The sequence below is a fragment of the Vidua macroura genome, chromosome 4 (genome assembly GCF_024509145.1).
Source record: "Vidua macroura isolate BioBank_ID:100142 chromosome 4, ASM2450914v1, whole genome shotgun sequence".
Lineage (NCBI taxonomy): Eukaryota > Metazoa > Chordata > Aves > Passeriformes > Viduidae > Vidua > Vidua macroura.
The window spans coordinates 7,130,926-7,150,912 of NC_071574.1; the positions used below are offsets into that span (position 1 = coordinate 7,130,926).

The window sequence follows — 19,987 nt, forward strand, 5'->3', positions numbered from 1 at the left end:
TTCTGGACATAGGCACAGCCAAAGAGTTAAACCAGGTTATGTACAGAGAGAAAGTCAAGAGTGAGCAGAGCAAGCATTTAACCCCTAATTATGGTTTTGTGGAACAATCACTCCTTTGGCTTTTTCAGTCACCCACCTTTGCCTGGTGCATGAAGAAGCCTGGTCTGAGATGGTCTGTCTGGATTGTTATTTAAGGCTGAATAATGATTTTCAGACAGTTTCTTTTCTGCGGAGGCAGGAATTCTTGCTACATACATGACAGAATCATTTAGGTTGGAAAAGACCTCTAAGATCAGGTCCACCCATTAACCTGACACAGCCAGGTTCATCACTAAAGCCATGTTCTAAAGTGCCACATCTACACACAGATGAGAAGTCTGACTCTGAAGACCAGAAGATTGCTCAGACAAACATTAAAACAAAAGGACACAGCACCCCAGTATGTGGCTGATATCCAAGGTAAGCTCTACCCAGCACACCTGTCCTCTGGCATCAAAATCCCCAGCTGCTTAGAGGGCCATTGAAAAACTGTGACCCACAGTGAGCTATTATCTTTTAATACGTGGTTTTAATTGTTTCAGGAACAGACAAAGTCTGCAATACAGAAAAAAGAAACCCCTCAGAGCATAGAGCACAGATATGAAAGCACTTTATAAGGAAGTCAAGAGAAAGGGACTTGGAATGAAGAAGAGGAAAAAAGGTTACCCCAATGCTTCAAGAAGTTGAAAGCATGGCCAGTTTTGATTTGGACAGAATGGAGAAAAAACCAGTGTACTACTTAAAACAATAAGAGAAAGAGCATCAGCAAATCTTGAGTGAAAAAATACCCTGTGGAAGGGTTCCCTAAGGAGAAGGCACTGCTGTTGTAAGAGGTGCACAGAACTACCAGGGTACTTTTTAAACACAGCAGCCTGCAGTGAGGGGCTTGGTTTAATTCTTCTAGTTCCACTGGAAGGAAGGATGCCACTGGCAGAGCACCTTTCCCCAAACTGACACCACCTCTGGGATCACTGCCCAGAACAAGCTCTGCCAGCGTGTGTGAACATGGCCTGATGGAGGAAAACCACTTGGCTGGCATTTCCAGGTAAATGTGGGGAGAGGAGTTGGGGACAGGAGTTCAAAAACATTACAGTGAGCAGAAGTCAGCATGGTGGAGTTTGGCACAAATGGCAAAATCTTCCTTCCATGAAGCACTGAGGAATAAACACCCCCCTGCACTGGCAGCCCCTCACTGACAGTCAGCTACCGCTGCAGATGTTACTACCATGCCTGAGAGAGTCTCTCCTTCAGAGAGAGCTTTTCAGACAACTCCACTGTGGTTTAGGCAAAGAGCTGTCAAATACTGTATTTAATTTAAGCAATAATAAAAACAATGCCTCATTTGGGGCAGAGAGTCCACATAGCAATCTCAGCAAATTTAGGGCCAGCCGTATTTGCCAGTTCCTTCTCCACTGCTGTTTCATTCTCCTGTGACCCTGTAATATGTACAATATTCATACCAGAGGAATTCTGAGCCACCTCTGAGTGCTACCATCCAACAAAGCATTTTTCTTAAAAAAATTTCTAGTTAGAAAACAAGTTCTGCCTATTCAAAATACTCATTTCGTGAAATTAAAAAGGAAGACATCCCCCATCCCCTAAGGGCTGTAAGTGACCCATAACCTCTTAGAACTTCAATAAAGAAGGATTCTTTTTCTTGCTACCCTTGAGCTCCAAACAATGGAAAAATCTGACTCTGTGGTAGCACTACAGATGTTTCAGCAGAGCTTTTTGAGTACATAATCAAAACAGTGCTTCAAATGAGGAAAATAGTAATAATTATAAGAGAAGGTCACAAGGGTGTAGGTTGCTTCAATATGGTCACAACAAAAAATGAATTAATTGGGACATGTATCAAACAAGCAGGCTCAATTAAGTAAATAAGTCTCTTAACAATTCACTTCAGTATTACTCATCAGCCCTCTTTTATCTCGTAAGAAAAAGAAATATAATAACTTCTTCCCTATGAGGGATTGTCCTGAGAAGCTCATGGGAAGCTAGAAAAATAGCAGCTTTCTGATAATGTCAAACTGGTGACAGCCAGTCCCTTGCAAAGCAGCTGCATATTTTTCATTGATGCAAAAGAGGACACTGAGGTGTTTTGAAAGTACTTCTGTTTACTTGAAAGATGCATTTGTGGAGTCATAACTACAGTCCTTCTTCCTTTTGACTGAATCTTCTCTCTGCAGCAAAGTGCTTTTTCTATTCAGCTACTTCTTAGCTTGCTCATGGCAAACCAGAGCTGGTCTCTTGCAACAGGAGCCTCAGCACTTTGTGAAAGATTTCTCAGCTCCAAGGAAAACCATCTATTTCCACCCATCCTACCCTCTGGGCAAGCTTTGACTGCATCCTGGAAACTGGAGCTTTGTGTCCATACAGAGATCCAGAAATCTTCTCAGAACATGCCTGGCACCCGACCTTGCCAGTGACCTGAAGAGTCACATGAGTCAACATCTACATGCATTCCTTGGGCTCTGGCTCTAATTAATGCCAGGGAATGGTTATTTCTGGGAAGTGAGTACAGGCCCAGTGACTCCAAGACTACAACACTGGGCTGTGCACAGTGCTCTCTGTGCATGCCTAAGCCCTGTTCCCAGTCAGTACTGTTAGCCTTAAAGAGCACCTTACACAGTGGCCAGGAAGAAGATGAACTGAGACCACCTTATGTTAAATAATAAATCACTGTTGTGAAAGATGTCTCACAGAAATCCATCATTCACCATGACATCCCCTATACTAAAATAAAAAGGAAAACAAAAAGAGAGGAAAAAAAAAAAGGACTTGATACAAGATTTCTGCTTTAAATGTCCACAGCAAATTCCAAAACTCCTACATTAGAAAATCATACAAGACAAAGTTATATTGAAAATATTAAGCAATAGATTGCATTTCTGTGTTGAGTTTTGGAGTTTAAAACAAAATATGCTCAGTAAAATGAAAGGCCTCCAAGTTCTCCAGTAAAACATTAAAAAGAAACAGAAGGATTAAGACTCCGGATATTACAAAGCTAGTGATAAAATTATTTTGAAATAACTTTGCACAGAACAATTAAGAGCTAAGAATCTTATGTAAAGGTAAGACTTAATAAATACAGTCAAATACATCTTTATGGACACCTTTCCTGCCCTCCTGGTATCACTCCCCTTCTAGCCACAAGTCAGCTTCCTAATGAGTAGCTGTGTAGAACTCATCATCCAAGAAGGTTAGGAACTGCCCACATTTGTATTTTCTCTGAGATGAGGGCATCAACTACAGAAATGTTCTGTGCCTCCTCTTCCCCTTCCAAATAGATTTAATTTCTGGCAAACAAAGCACTGCAGCTTAAAAGAGTCACCATTTACCCCTTTCCTGAGGTGTTGGGCATAATTCTGAACACATTTGTATTTTCAGTTTTCACATTTAGTAATTAATCTTTTCCCCTTCCTCTCCAGCTGGTGAGATCTATTGTTACACATGAGAGAATGTGTTAGACACCCCTTCTGAAAAGTCTTTACCCTGACTTTTGTCAGGATGTGCTTGGAGAGAGGACACCATATCCAGTGGAAGCTGTAACTGAAGAAGAGGACGAGGTGTAACCTGAATACAAAAGTGACTGTCTGGAGTCACCCACTCAGCCTTGTGACTGCTGGTGGCTGTCAGGCTCAAGAACTCCCCAGGGACTGGCTTTGGACTCTGATATTTTGATTATTTAGTTTCTTTGACGTATTTCTCAATTACTGCTTCACAGTATTTTATGCTACATTATGTTTGCATATGCTGTCCAATGCCATACCCAACTTTATCTCTTTATAGAAACAATGGAAAGAATGAATCCACTATTTAAGTGAAAAAGACAAGCCTAAGAGGACAAACAAAAAGTCTGCTGAGGTATCATTCAAAGAAGATAAATTAATGTTTATAACCTTTGGTGGTTTACTGTCTGCTCTCCTATCCTGTAACTCACTTAGAACAGCTGCTTCTCTGTTTTATCTTCACATCTCCATAGACCTTGGAAGAAACTAAATCCACAAGGGCAGATCCTTATGGTCAGATGGAATCCTATGGATATAAATGAAATAACAGATTGTTCTCTGCAATAAGTATTCAATGCATAGATGGGTTTGAGAGGTGCTGATAAGCCTTAACACAGAAAGTCAAAATTCCTTTTCTCTCCATTCTTCTGGAAGTGTATGGCAGGGTTATATTTTGAGTTATTCAGACAGTTTGACACCACACAAATGGTCAAGGAGAAACCAGGCAAGTAATTTTGAAAAATAAATGAACAGAAGTCCTGTGAAAATAGAAAGTGGTGCTTAGAGTGTTTTCAATAAATGCTGCTTGCAAGCCACCAAACCAGAAAATTAATAAACTGATTAAGAAACAGTGGACAAGGTAATCAGGGTTCTGTGAGCTCATGGCAAGAGGATGAACACTCCTGTGCAGATGTCCAACAGCAAGGCATCTCACTTTGCTCAGAAAGACTTGGGACACTAAACAATCATCAGGTAACTCGTGGCTGCTCCCAGCCTGAGGTGAATTGCTGCTTTTTCCTTTGAGATCTGTCAAGTATACCACATTTACCCAAGAGGCAAATACACTTCATGCAGCTCTACAGGAATGTCAGAAAACTTGCTCCATTTGTAAGGTTATTTCTGTTTGGTTATGTGTAAAAGGCAAAAACTTCAAGAAATTATTTATTCAGAAACAAGGTAGTAAGGTCAGATAATCATGCAAACATTGCTTTAAAAACGTTTATTTGCTCAAAGAGATTTTCTTTCCTTCTTCTGTCTGCATTTATCTATCTTTTTATACAGTCTTCCTATTTCTGCAGTGTTCCCATCATCAAAGATGCATTTGATTGCTTTGGAGTCTTCCCCTTACATGTTCATCCATCACCTCTGGCAAGCACACTGTATTTAAAAACTGAGAACTCCTTTTATGAAATATGTAATTATGGCTCTGTTGCAAGCTTGTTTGCCAAAAGCCTGTGAAAGGTTCCCAAGCTCAAAAATATATTGACTATACAGAATTGCAGAGCTCCAAATACTATATATCTTACTCCCTTTCCAACTTGCTTCCACAAAGCTTTTATTCGTAGGGCCAGAATCCTTATTTCTAGTAAGTCAGTTAAAATAAACAGTGGAATCCTTCCAGGTACTGTAGTTCCTGAGTAAGATATTTCTCAACTTAGCTGAGATATCAGAGATCCTGACTGGCCCTGCAGTCTTAATTTGTCACCCCCTGCATCATTGCATCCTGTCTGATCTTGGTTAAGGGTGTATCTTTTACTGTGAGCAGACTCATCCACGATTAACTGAGATAAGCAGTTGTTTTCTAGGCATAACATTTTCTTATATTCCCCACAAAAATACAAAGCAGATAGAAAACTCTAGTTCCACATGTGAGGGAGTCATGTCCTTTTTCTTTCATAATCCGCAAAAATCTGCACATAATCCATCTGAATGACAGAACAAATGCACAGAGGAAGCAGAAAAAGTCCAATAGAAAAACTTTACCAATTAATGCTCTTATTTTTTTTCCCCTCTAAAGCTTTGCAAATGTGTAATGTTACTATGGAGCTTGATAAAAAGCAGTCACGTTATGATAATTTAAAATCCTTGATATGGAAGAACCCAAGTGATTTTATCTATCAGTAGCACAGTACTTAAGCTGCTCTTTCTGAAAACAGCAACCATCAAAGCTGGAAATACTTCACTGAAGTGCTTGCACAGCCCACCAAAAGAAACATTAATATTGTGCACAGAAGTAGTCCAAGTGCACAACAGACAGCAGCACTTGAAAAGATCGCTGAGAAACAATAAAGATGCCAGGGTTTGGGAAAAGAGTAAAAACAGGTAAAAGATGAACTTTAAAGTTGACTCCATAGAGAAACATAGAAAAAAAAGTGAAGCCCCCTTCACTGCTAAGACTGAGCCCATTGCTCAAAAATGGACAATCAGAAGCAGAGGAGAAAGTCAGGGCAAAGAAAAGATTGGGACTACAACATCTGACTTTAAAACACAAAGCCACTCCCACGTTCTACCTTTGCATCAAATCTCACACCTATTTTCACTTCTCTTTTACAACCATCAGATACCTTGTGATAACCTTCATCTGCATTGCAAAGCTCTGGGATTTGCTTTTATTCTCTGCATTAAACTCAAAACTTAAGAAACAACCAAGGAGAAAAAAAATCCAGTAAATTCTGTGCAAGGTGGCTGAAGTTGGAGATTTTTAAGGAACTCTAAAGCTACAATAATGTTGCAGTCATTACTTGAAAACTACTTGTGCAATGTGTACATCATGGCATCAATTTGAGGATAATGCTGGGCAACAACCTCTCTTTTCCCCAGCTTGTATTTACCACTGCCTTGCTATAGCATAAAGCACAAACAGGACTGACTCGTGGTAACTGCATCCCTTACACAACAAAAAAGACTAGAACAATGTAAAATTCACAACAGATGCAAAGTCAGGCCCTCCCCAAGCGGTGAATTTGCTGGTTGAGAAATAGCAGTCCTGGAAGAATCCCTTTATCTCACTGCATGGCTCCAAGAGCTCCTCCATCGTTCACAGTTATCACAGGGAACATCAGCTGGGTTTCGTGGCTGCACATGAAGTAATGCAATATGGCCCAGATGAAAAATCCCTTACTTTTTTTTTTTTTCACTGAGGGTGCTGAGACATTTCAAGAAAGGCAAAGGAGGCACCAACAAATCTGCTCCCCAAAAAGTGTTTTTCAAAGCTTTACCTGGTTGTTGTTGGCCGAGAACAACTGAGCCTTGAAGTAGCAAAAGGCTCTATCACCATTAGTACTTTTTTCGTTGTTTAGAAATAACAGCTGAAGTTAAATCCTGCATCTACTGTCAGAGGAAAACCTGGTAATGTGCTCTCTTATCTTTGCATAATATATTTAATTTCATTTCTTCCTGAAAATATATTCATGAAAATAGTTAGATGTGCCATAATAAACTTACATAAGTTTCCTCTAACTTACTCCCAGGCAGGTGGCCCTCACATCTATCTCAAGCATTTACACTGCTTGCAACACTTCTTTTGGGTGCTCCAACACTGAGCTCCTATGAACCTATGAAAGTATAATTTGCTCCTATTGCTATTTTTAAACCAAAATTAATTAATTTCCATAATGCCAAAAGGTTTCTACCTTTTAAATTTTTCCCTACAATTCTGCTTAAGACACACTTCCAAGAAACAATTTTAAAAATCACTCAAACATTTGTGCACATTAGGACCATTATGGGGCATACAAATGTTCCTTTTTTGCTTTAGTTTTTGTCAATGTGATAATTTCTGCTTGCAAGTCCACGGGAAATGCGAGTTTTTCTTTTCTAAAGAGAAGATAATAGACACACCTAGGGCACTTTGCAGAGATTAACACTAGTAGTTCCCCATCGAGCATTCAGATACAAATAAAGACAAATTGGCCTTTAGATTGTATTTTTCTTTTCAGCTTTCTGTCTCTTTTGGGGTGAAGCAAAATCTTCTGTACTTGGAAGAAGCTGATGAGCAGAAACTTCAGTGGGGGATAAAAATAAAATAAAGCACCAAATGCAGGTTGAGTTCCTGAGCTGAGTGAATTAACACAAAATTATTAACACTGGATGAACAAGTAACTACAAACATTTGGCCAGAGCCACCTTTCCCAAGGTGCTTGTGATTGCTGCTGTGAAAGAAAGTGGTTTTGCTGCTTTTATTGTAGATTCCCCAAGTGATAAGCATTGCATCTGCCATTTCCTTGAGGCCTTTAACTAACTCTTTTTAATATACTAAAGTCTCTCCTTGCTCTCTCTCTTATCACCAGCAAATGCATCTACCTGTAAACCATCCCCTCCTTCTGCATAATTCTCCTATCTGCCTTCTGCTTTTGCAGGGCACCAGTGAGCACCACAACTGCCCCAAACTCAACTAAAACACTCAGCAACAAATAAGGGCAATTTTGTACTCAGATTGAAATCACATTGTAGAAGAAAAAAACCCCAAACCTGTTTTCAGCTTTGCTTAGATTATTTTTAAACAATGTTCTTTATGTCTATCTATCCATCTGTCCAAACAGCTGAAGAATTCTGCATTTAATTTACTCTTAGGCAGACAAATGTTATAGAAGACAAACTTGTACAAGGTAAGACAGGTGAGGACTGAAGAGTCTCAAGGTAACTCTAAAAAGAAATGTCAGGAATGATGTGTTCCAATTCCTTTTGCAGAGCTAAAAAAGTAATTTTAAAATTCGTCATTCTATTTCAAGTTGAGCTCGTATTTGGAAAAGTTTCATCTTTGGGAAACAATTTCACTTAGTGCAGATGCTTACATTTACAAAGGATTCTGATATTAGCAAAGACAAAAGAGGATATGAAACCAGAGATAGGTTTGAATGAGATGCAGATTCTAAACCACAGCATGCTGAATATCAGTAAGCCAAGTGCCTCATCTATCAAATCTTTTTCAGGAGGTTGTTCAATCACCACTGTAGCTTTGTTACTGAATTTATATCCCAGAATTAGAACAGGAAGGGACTCCCCGAGTCCAGCTTTTCTCTCCCACACAGAGAGGCACATCAGTCACTCACCAAACTTACCCACCAGTCCCAACAGATGCTTTTCTTACTAATTTTTTTAAAAAGCCCTCCTGTGACAGGGGCTCCAGAGGCTCCTCTGACAGTTGTGCCAGTGCAAAAACACCCCACTGGTAGAAAGTTTCACTTGGTGTTTAGCTGCAGTCTCCTCTGCTGTCATTTAAGCTAGTTATTCCTTATTCTGCTCACATGAACACAGGCAAAGTTTATTATTTTCCTCTCAAAGCTGTAATTTTACATATCTGAATGCCATTATCATAGCTCCCCTCTTCTCCAGACTAAATAAATTAGTAAAATTCTTCAACCTTTGTGCACAGCTCATGTGTTCTAAACCTCTGACCACTGCTATCTCCTCCACATTGTTCTTGGATTACAGAGCCCAAAATTGAACTCTGGGCTCCAGCTGCATAGCAGAATTACCACATGTGCCTTACAGACAACATTCCCAACACCTCAGCCAGATGTTTGTCCTTTCTGCAATGCCACCTCTAAACACAGTGTCTGACCAACACTAGTCCGGATCCCTGCCTCAAGCTGTACTGCCTGGGTATCCCTCCCCTTTCTCCATGCCCCCAGGCACAGGACTTTGATCTCACTGCACTGGCTGCTGTTTTTCATCGTTTCTTCAGTTCCTCAAGGTAAGCCTGAACTCTAGTTCTTGTCCTCTGAAGTGCTCATAGCACCTCCTTGCGAGGTGTGCCGCAGTCATTTAACAAACATCCTTTCTCCTCCATCATCCACAACGGTGATGAAATGAATGAATGCCAGAGCAAGCACAGCCTCTTGCAGACCCCACGCGGTCCCTGGGCTTTGACTTCGCCCTTAGTTAGAGCTGTACCTACCCTGAGTTTCCCTGCTCACCATGGGCATATTGTGGGAGGACACATCAGAAGCTTCACTCAAGCCCAAAGGTCATTAACTATTCTTATGTTTTTCCATACGCATCTCCAAGTTGGTTCCAGTTGCCCTTCCTGAAGCCAACAGGCTTTATTTTGCTGTTTTCCCTTCTCCCTTTCCCTCAACTAATTTTACAACTTTGTGTCATTCTCCCCCAAGCTGTCTTCTATCACCTGCATCAGAAGACAGCTCCCAAGAACTTGCAGGGCAGCCCTGTGCTGTCCCAAATTCACTTCCCAGAATAACACATGGTAGACAAAGTCCCACATTTCTCACCAAGTACTTCCAATGACTGTAGCTGCTAAAAAAACCCTTCTCAAATTTGACCTCCACTTGTGTTATCTGGTTAAGAGTATTTATGGCAGCAATTTTTCAAAAATCACTTACTATTGAGTAACTATTACTCAGCAAACTTATTATGGTAAGTTAAATAATAAGAGATGTCAATGAGTATTTTTGCCTGTATGAGAACACGGCATGGTACTGGAAAATAAGATTTACCCTGTATAAAGGCAGCCCATAGTAAAACAAGCAACACAAATTTTCAGATACATGTCGAGTGCCTTTCAAGACAGCCATTAGTCATGAACTCTTCTGATTGTTTTAATTCACACCTTTCATCTTGAAGGTCCTGTAAACAATTGGCAAAATAATTAGTGTAGTGACTTCACAGGGAAAAGAAGTGGAATCTATGTGGCCACATCTATTTGTGCAAAGTCCTGTTGTTTAGCCTGTATTGAGAGACTGGCCAATTCACCAGGAATTTCATGGGATGCTCAGAAGGATATGATCACATTCCCTGCCCAGTAAGTACTGATGATTAAGAAAAACTAAGACATGTACAACGATGCGTGTGCTGCACATTTCACTTGTCCTGCTTTAGCCACAGAACACACCATATACATGCTTGAGCATGTTCTTTTCAAATTTGCTGATTTGAAATTGTTTGTTCTGCATAATAAATTATATTTTCAGCTCTGAAGGAGACTCTGCTACTAATGAAAACTCTGTGGCTGCTCAGGAGACAGCCTCTATTGCTGCACCACAGATCTGTACCACACATGCAGGAGATGCAAACCTGCTTGGGAGCAGATCCAGAAAACACTGCAATCAGTTGAAGCCGCCTTGGTTACGATCCCATGGATCGAACCAGAAATGTGGAAGCCTCTGCTCGATGGCTGTGGTGCAAAGTGGTTGTCAAGGCAGCTGAGTGCACAGGGAGAAGGCTGCACGCAGGCAGGCGGGCACGGGGATCTGAAGACAGGATGCGATAGATGGAAAACGTGCCACAGCCGCTATCAGGCACTTCAGCACTGAATTATGTTGAATAAATTCTGCAAAATCTGTCTTGCTTTGGAGAACTATGCCAAGTACAGCCCACTTCCATAGCAGTCCAACTATCTCACCTTCCTAGAATGACTTTCCACAAGTTGCCAGCTATCTGTCTCCTGCTATCAGACCGCAGAGAGCCACCCCAGTGGCTGACAGTCCCTGGCCTTCCAGAGAGCTCACATCAGGCACTTGTACCCACAAGTCACTCTTTTTGTGGGAAGAATTAGCATGTGGGAGATAAGGAATTCAAATCAGTTACTAAAATCAATCTGCCACTCTGCCACAAAAAAACCCCAAAACTTTCCTACCATCTATAAAGCTGTCACACAGGTTGGATTTGTCAGAGGGACATCTCTCCAGTATCCTTTTTCATGCACCTGCATGGATTTTTACACAGCCATACACTTGCACGCCCATGTGTACACACACAAAGAAGAGTATTTGGTCGAATCTTACTCCCAGACCAGTACCAGAAGAAAAATAAAATTAAAAGGGTGCTTTTGAGGACTGAGAGAGGCAGACTTAGCACAGCTTAGGGAGTACCTACAGTTGTGCCCTGAAGGCAGCAATGACTGTGTGGCATCTGCTTCCAGCACCACTTTCCCCAAGCACATTTCACAGAAATTCTAAGACAGAAATGAACAGCAGGACCAAGTGCCTGATAGAACATGCCTTGGTAGTGAATTAAGTGCCACTCTCACTTTTCTACCCTGACAGGAAGCCAACAGGGGTCAGGGACTCCCATCATCAGGAAACCTGAAAGGGCTATCCAATGTCTTGGATGGGCAGAGCTCATAACTCAGACCAAAACTGAAAGCAGATAAAATGATCATAAGCGCTAATAATGGGACAAAGCAAGGTGGAGAAAAAGCACTGTGTAAGTCAATTCACATGCATGTGCACTCCCCCCCCTGCAATTACACTGGCAATAAAAATTGCTGTTCCGTCACAGGGACAGAAACAGCTGCCAGGGTCTTGAAATATTCTTTTAGGCTTTCAAAAAAGTCTGAAGTCCAGCAAACATGATTAAGGGAATGTAACAGCTGTCATACAATGAGAGCCTGAGAGAACTAGGACTGCTCAGCATGGAAAAAAGGTGACTTAGTGGGATCTTTCCAACCTGGATAAATACCTGATAGGGTGAAATAAGATGAAGTAAAGAAGATGAACAACTCTTCTTAGTGATGCCAGTGGAGAGGAGGCAAGAGCACAAATTAAAACACAAGGAAAATCCATTTAAACATAAGAAAACAATTTTTCTTATGGTGAGCAAGGTCAAACATTGGCACAGCTAGCTCAGAGACTGTCCAGAGTCTCCATTCCTGGAGATATTCAGAACCTGACTGTGCATAGCCTTGAGCAGCAAGATGATTCTGCTCTGAGAAAGGAACTGGAACTCGACTTCATACCTCATCTATTCTGTGATTCTCTCAAAAATAATAATCCATGGGTTCTGCTGTCCTGAATAAATTCAAAATCAATTGCTTGTAATCATGCTCTTTAAGCCCTGGCTTTCATTTACAAATTCTAACATTTGAACATTTTAAGAAAGCCTTCCTACAGTAAATAGGATTACCCACAATGTGGAGTTAGAGGCTTTTTGGCAGATGTAAGCAAACAACAGTACGAAGGTGTGAATCATTCTAATTAACTCCATGGGTACATAGCAGGGAAGCTACACAAGGGCAATTTAAATGCCAACATTTCACTGCTGGTCACTTCAGTGGAAATTCACAGGGTTCGTGTGTTTCACAGTCCCCTAAGGCCTAAGGGTATTTTCCAGGGTGCAGAAGCAGCAGTGATCCCACACACAGAAATCAAACCCTCAAGGTGTCCCTTTATTTTGCAGTGTGCTTACAGCGGTCTCATGTTGATGACCCAAAATTCAGAGCTGGTTCCTGTAGAAGGTTGCAGAAATTTAGTTTCCTGCAGAATACAGGAAGTCAGAACAGAGCACAAATACTGCCAGAAAATAATGGATATGAGCACCTCTGCTGGTTGGACCAAAAAAGCTCTTGCTATCTACTTTCTATATGCTTAGAGTCACAGAAAATTACAATATCAAGAGCTATACTGGCCTTAAAGCCCCTTTAAAAATGAATTAGGCAGGAAGATACATGCAAACTCATACTAAAGAATGTAGTATCTGCACAACACCACCACTGTGATTATTTATCATATTCAAGCTAAAATTCTAAACCCCCAGAAGGTATTTTCCAGCTACAGTAACAAGAAAATAAAACAAGAAGAAATGTGCTCATGGGCACGCCAGTCTCACACAAATGCTGAAATTTCACATGGTTGAAAGGATACAGCCTCCCTTCGCCCTGCTTGCATCCCACCATTCCCACACACTATTAGAGGAAAAAAGGAGATCAGTTCACTACTTCCCCTGCTGTGGCCACACAGGTGTTAGTACTGCTGTGAGCAGAATGTGCAAAGATGAGGCCCTGGGAGCAGGCAGGTTTTCACCTTTAGTGTTTTTGAAGTTACAGTGGAATTACTGCTCTAGAGACAAGGTCAGTGTGAGTATGAGCAATAACAGGAGAAACCTGCACATCTGCAGAATAGTCCTGGAGTTCCAAACATACTGGAATCTTTGTTCCACATATTACCTTAGATCCAGAAACATCAAAATGGGCTGATCCCACTAATTACATTATCACGAAAAGAACAACTGACACTGCCAAAATGCAAAATTTTTGCTCTACGTTTCCAAATTTCTACTGAACTAAGCACTATGCTACTGATTCTGGACAGTCCTGAAGAGGAAGCACAGCCTGTCTGTCATCTTACAGGTCAGTGCAGAGTGTGGACACACATGGCAGAGCAGGCTCTGATGCATTTCAAAAAGGGACTGGAGCTTTACTGGCTTTATCTCACTGAACCAAACCAACAACCAGTAAATTAAGCTGGCAAAATTTAAAAAGAGAGGAGTATTCCTAGACTACAACTCCCTAAGACCTACATCCTCCAGTTCCAAAAGTTTATTTGAGCCATGTGAAATTCATTTACCACCATCAAAATTACAGTGTTGCAAGGAGTACTAAATTCTCACAAAAAGGTGAATTAAAAAAAAAAAAAAATCCACTACAGATGGGATTGTTTCAATATTTGGCACTGTCAATGGAAATGAAGAATACCAGGTCCTTGATAAACAGGAGAGAAAATAATGAAATATTATTATACTACACACAGATAGATATACATGGAGAAAAAAATCCCAAAAAGCCACGGCTGAGGTTTTCACCAATATTAATGAACCATCCAGAAAAGGAATAATGAATATCACTCATCTGGCTTCCATGAAGGCAGGTTTGATCTACAGAATGAGTCAATGAGATGGTGGAAAACTATTAAAGTACATTAAAGACTGACTACAGGTCAGAAAAAGCACCATAAGATCAAGTTTTTAATTTATCCAGTGATCTGAACTGAACTATATAGTCTGACATAAAACTATTCTGTCAAAAGAAGAATTTTATAAAACAGAAGATGAAAATGTCCTTTTTTAAAGTGACTGTTTGAAAAAAAAAAAATTAATTTCTTCTCCCTACCTTTTGCTAGATTAAAAGAGGCCACATTCTTATAGGGAGCAGTTGAAATTATTGAATTGGTTTTCACATGACTTTGTGATAGATATTACTTTGATACTATGGTAATTTTTGAGCAAAGTGTGTTTGGTTGATATAGATATCAAAATGATTTTATTTCCATTTTTGAGTAAAAATGAAGTTATTTGGACAGTAAGACTAATACAGAAAAGTGCAATATAATAATATGGTTATTAACATAGAAAATACCTTAAAAAGTGAGAGAAGCAATTCCCCAAATCTAACCAGTAAATTTGAATATACCCTAGGAAACTCTGTCTTCCCTTCTCAGAGTATTAGGAATTCACCACAGATTATCAGGGAGATACCATGACTTGTGTGAGTCTGATGAGTCCCTTTCTGACAGCTGTTGGAGATTTCATTGTTAGTTTCTTGGATAACTGAATTAAAATCAACTCTCCTGCCTGTGATACTGCTGCTGATTAGGAATACTCCATCCTTTTTTCAGGCCGAATCCATTACAATATCATTATTTATTTAAGATTTTCCCCCTCCACTAAATGCCCTGATCAGTGCATTACATTCACACATCTTTTAATATTCTTTCCTAATTATTTCATACTCCATGGGGAATCTTATCTACTCAACTCCCTACAAAGAGTGCTCTGCCACTTAAAGACCCGAATTTGCAATTTTCTTATAAACTGCCTATAAAGTGAAGTGGTTTGCGCTGAGGGGGCCACTAAGCTTAAGTCTCAAGGACTGAACTTTGGACCCACTGTACTTAAAAATCCTCTTTAGGAGCTTCAACACACACACATAGAAAAACCCCCAAACAAAACAGAACTGCATTAATGAAAGCAATATCAATATGCAGAAATTTCAGCGTACTAAAGAAATAATCTTGAGAGCTACAATAACAAGTGAAACAATTCAAATTACAAGGTCACATGCCTAAGAGTGTAGGAACAGGAATTTCTGTTGCATGCTGAAATCATCAGCTGAAATGATAAAGGAAAATAAAAACATGTTACTATTTGACCAGCAAGAGAGACACCAGCATGTTCTAGTTACAAAGCTGTGATTAATCAGGAGAGGCATTTCCAATATGCACTCAGAAGATTGTAGGCTGCTGAAAAAGTCAGAGATAAAACCTCCTATGAAAGAGCACATATAGCTCTGACTACTCATATTTGCAGAAATTAATGCCCCTAAACAGAGGCAGAAAAAGGCTAGAAAATGGAAACCCTATTGTACTAAAAGAGACTAGAAGATTGGCTGGCTCACTTTCTCAAAATGAAGGCAGGATTAGAGGAATGTAAGGAATGGCACATCAGATGGTGAACATCGCAAGGAAGAAGAATTATCAAAGTTGATGGACAGCACTGGTGAGATAACAAAAGTAGAACTTGCTGTGAATAAATTCAGGCTGGAAAGAAAGTGGTCCCAGTTCTTCAAAGGGGTGAGCTTCTGAAACAGCATCCTCATAAAAATAATAAGGATGATGGGGTTTAAGATGGAGCTTGGTAATGAATAAGATTGCATAATGTTACCTAGTACAGAAAAGAATTGAATTTGACACACGAAATATCCTACTGTCCTATGTTCCTGTCACTTTTCCCAATTCCTCTGCAGCTAGGGTGCCAAAAAGTCTGCAGACAGAAAGTTGGCAGGAGTCTGGGGACACAGCTGCCCGTTTTGGTGCTCACTTGAGAAGCGGCAGCCGTGTACGTGGGGTTACACCAGGGCCACTGTCCTTTTCTTATGCTGCTCTTTTCTACTTCTTACTGTCCTGTTTCAGGGATGGAGCAACACAAAACAAATCTCAAGCTAAAGCATTTTTATATAGGAGACCACATACACACTTCCACAGCATTTTCTTTAACACTTTCTGTAGGCCTTACACAATGGTTTGTTTCTGTTCCTTAATGCTGCTCTTTGAAGGGACAAGATGTTTTCAGAGTTATCCATAGCAGTACACAGGCAATTTCTTCTTGCAAGGCTGAAACTAATAGGAAATTTACCTGTGGGTATTCTGCTGCTCCTTTACATTAATATAGTATTTGTAATTGATTGCAAATTTAAATCACATTCTTGGTGCTACTGTGAAGTTGCACTTCAGACCCAAGACTTTGTAGTGAAGCTGAGAAAAAACAACATATTTGGAATGATAAGAGTTGTTCCAAAAATAAAAATGTAGCAGAAACTGGCATTTTAAGATTTTCAGTATACTTGCTACTATTATATATCAGACTCTTATAACCACAGAGCAATATGTATTATAATACACAGACCTATCAAGGTTCCACAAAACAGATTATGGAGCAGCACAAACATATGCAAACCCAGTTCCTCAGAAGCCTTTCTAATACTCCAGGATGATCTAACCAACAAGATACTTTACATCTTTTAAGCACAAGATCAAACATGTCACCAAAACCCACCTGTACTTTTAGTGGCCTCACTGAAAGTGAAGTCTTAGAGAGAATTAAAATTCTTATGCATTTATCTTGGTATGATGTAAGAGTCTTGCTGCTAGAGGCCATGTCCTCTGAGGTATTGAGCCCTGCCTGAGAAGTCTGTGAATTCTCATCTTTCATCTGGGCATATGAATATTCCATGTTATGCCAAGGTCAAAAGCCAGGATTGAAAGTGCTAACCTGGTTTACATTTTAATACTTGAAAGCACCACACCTGATCTGGTTCTCCTCACCAGGAGGTACAGAATCCAATGCTTCCTTGAAGAAGTGTGTCTGTGCACAGCCTCGAGACCCTTGTCCTTATCCTACAAATTTTTTTTTCCTTCTTGCTATGCATATTTACCCTTAGACAGCATCTAGCTCTCACCCTCATCTGCCACTTTGCAAGCTGTCAAATGACTATTCAAGCATTAAAAAAAATGAAGGGTCTGTTAAGCTGTAAATTAAATGACAGTCTATAGCTGAAAATTAGCAGTAACGTGCCCAAAAGTTTATTGATTGCTAAGAAAAGGTGAATAACCCCCCCTACAGCTGACTGTGTAATTACTGACCTTTAGAACCCCAGAGCTATTAATTTAAGAAAAGATAGCAGTGAACTAGCAAACGAGTTATTTTGCAGCAGAACAGTGAAGGCACATATCAAGTTTTTGCATGTGTTCAGTGCGACCTTGAATAGTATTACATGCCTGTATTTTCCATTTTAATGCAGAATATAACCCAAGCTATATCTGGACAAAAAATGCCTGTCAACTAGTTCAGAAAATCAGTGGGAAGGCACCCACAGACACTGTGGCTTTTCAGTACATTTGAAGAACTCCACATCCTTCCAGAAACGTTCTAAATTACTGCTAAAGGCAGGAAAATTGTATTGCCAAGCTCAGCCACCCTGGTACATGTCCTGCCAACATTTCATCTGTACTCCAGAGATGGAGATGGAAATGGCCAGGAACAGGAGAACAGCAGACAGTAATTCAGCATCAGTACAGTGGTAGACACACACACACAAAAAAAAAAAAAAAATCCTCACCTCTCTTGATATTGCTAAATTTAATCTGCTATAGACTATTGCACAATTCATAGAAACAGCAGCCTAAAGACTATTAACACAAATGCTCAGCAATATTTAACTTTTCTCTTTTTCTTCTAAATAACAAGCACTTATTATAATGGAGAAATAGCTGCCTTTTGACAAAGCAAACCATATTTTAAGAGCATTGGTCAGCTGGTGGAGTTTACAGTAAGAAAATTTTAAAAATATCTGTTACTTGGAAGTAATGGAAGAAAAAGGTATCTGACCTGGTACAGATGTCCTTCCATGAACAGTAGTTTCGCTGGGCAGGAGATCTTTTGAGTTGGAAGTGAATGGTGATTGTCTAAATGTGTCTTCAGAAAAGAAAGGGCTATAGGAAAAAAACAAGATGTCTTTTTTAAAAGAAAACAGCAGTTAACAGAAGAAGAAGTAAATATGAATTTTGACCTCAACATCTTAATATTGTAAGAAATACCATCCTGTTAAAGAAATGGTTTCACTTACAGAATTCATGCTGAAAAATAGGCAGACCATGAGGCAGCGTGCTTTGGTAAAATTGCATTTCAGAGTGAAAAGTGAAGACCTCACAAAAGGCTTTTAGGTACATTTCAACATCTCACATTTGCTATATCACATTACAATATGGATCATTAAAATTAACATTTCAAAAATTTGCATTCCATTGTCATATCTGGAGAGGGCAATCAGGAAAGGTAAAAAATATTATTATTTAATAATCTGAAGCACACAGTAGTCATCTTTAAAAAAGAACTTTTCAAATACTAGGTTAAGATGCTGAATATTTCTATTCTGACATGGCCTTCCACAAATGAAACTGCCTCCATGAATTTGATAAGGGGTGTATCCCAAAGAGTATAAAGCATAAAAATTACCAGCTACATGATTCCAAAAAGAATATTTTGCTTTAGTTTTAATTAACAGGCAGAATAAAGTTAATTTCAATAATGAAATAGCATCTCTATCAAAGTATTTGCTTTCTGCTCAATTAAAGATCATGACAGAAATAAGAATTCCTTATCTGCAGTACAGACAGACATCAGCAAGAGGTACATAAAAAAATTCAGAATTGAAAACTACAGTCTTTCTTGGAAAAATGCTTTCTAAGGGAATGCATTCCATGCAAACTATCAATTTCTTCCAGCAAAGTAAGAATCACTTTAAATCTGATCTCTCCCAGACTGAGGATCCTTAACAGGATGGTGTACAGCAGGTGTTTTAAAGGCGCAGAACAGGAGGCCAGACCATTTCTGCAGCCTTTTCTTACCCAGGAATAAAATCCAAGAATCATTTCAGGATAAAGGACCTACTGTGAGGCCTCACAAGGTGTTGCACAGCAGGTAGTCCAGACTCAAAGCACCTGCCAACAGCACCCAAGCTGACCTGACCAGTCCAGATACCCAAAGTTTCTGTCCAAAAGGCATCACTTGCCTGTGCTTTCCCTCATGCAGTTTTTCTGCAGAGAGTGAACAAGGTGTCTCCACCAAGTCACTTGCATTCTTAGTCAGATCTCTTCTGCCTCAAGGAAACTTATTGGTAATTAGTTGACTTGATTGTGAAACACTTTTGGCAACCACATTGTTTTACTTTCCTATTAAGGTTTTTTGGACACTATTCCTTTTGTGCTGTTCCCTATTTGACAGTTAATGGGATATTTTGGTACTTCTACAGAAGTTTGAACACATCCATAAGCAGTCAGCATTAGGCTGTGCTGAAGGGGAAGGTGTGAAGTTGCCCCAAGCCTGAACAGTTTGGTGAATGCCAATAGCTGAATAATGCAGGATACTCCAGAAAACAAGTGACCAGGATAAACCAAAACATCTCCAACACACATGTACAAAACTTAACTTCTTCCAAGACTCACACTCCCACTCAGGGGTGACATAATACAAAACAGACTGACACTGTATAAAAATACACCATGATTTATTGCAACATTCCTCTCACTGGTTTAATAATGATTTGAAAGAAAAACAGCAATAAAAAATGTTTGATTACTATTGTAACTCTTCAAAATCTTGTAATCCGCTTGGGTTTCCATGTTGGCTTTCCTGCTTGTGTCTTAAAT

At 39.7% G+C, this 19,987-nt stretch overlaps 1 protein-coding gene across 1 annotated transcript in view; it reads right to left on the bottom strand.

Moving 5' to 3' along the window:
* Nucleotides 1-19,987, bottom strand: part of ZNF827 (zinc finger protein 827) — a 100,519-nt gene that overhangs the window by 14,006 nt on the left and 66,526 nt on the right. Inside the window, exon 8 of the mRNA XM_053976011.1 lies at nucleotides 18,168-18,271. Coding sequence (XP_053831986.1) covers nucleotides 18,168-18,271 — 104 coding nt within the window. The remainder of the gene's footprint in view (nucleotides 1-18,167; nucleotides 18,272-19,987) is intronic.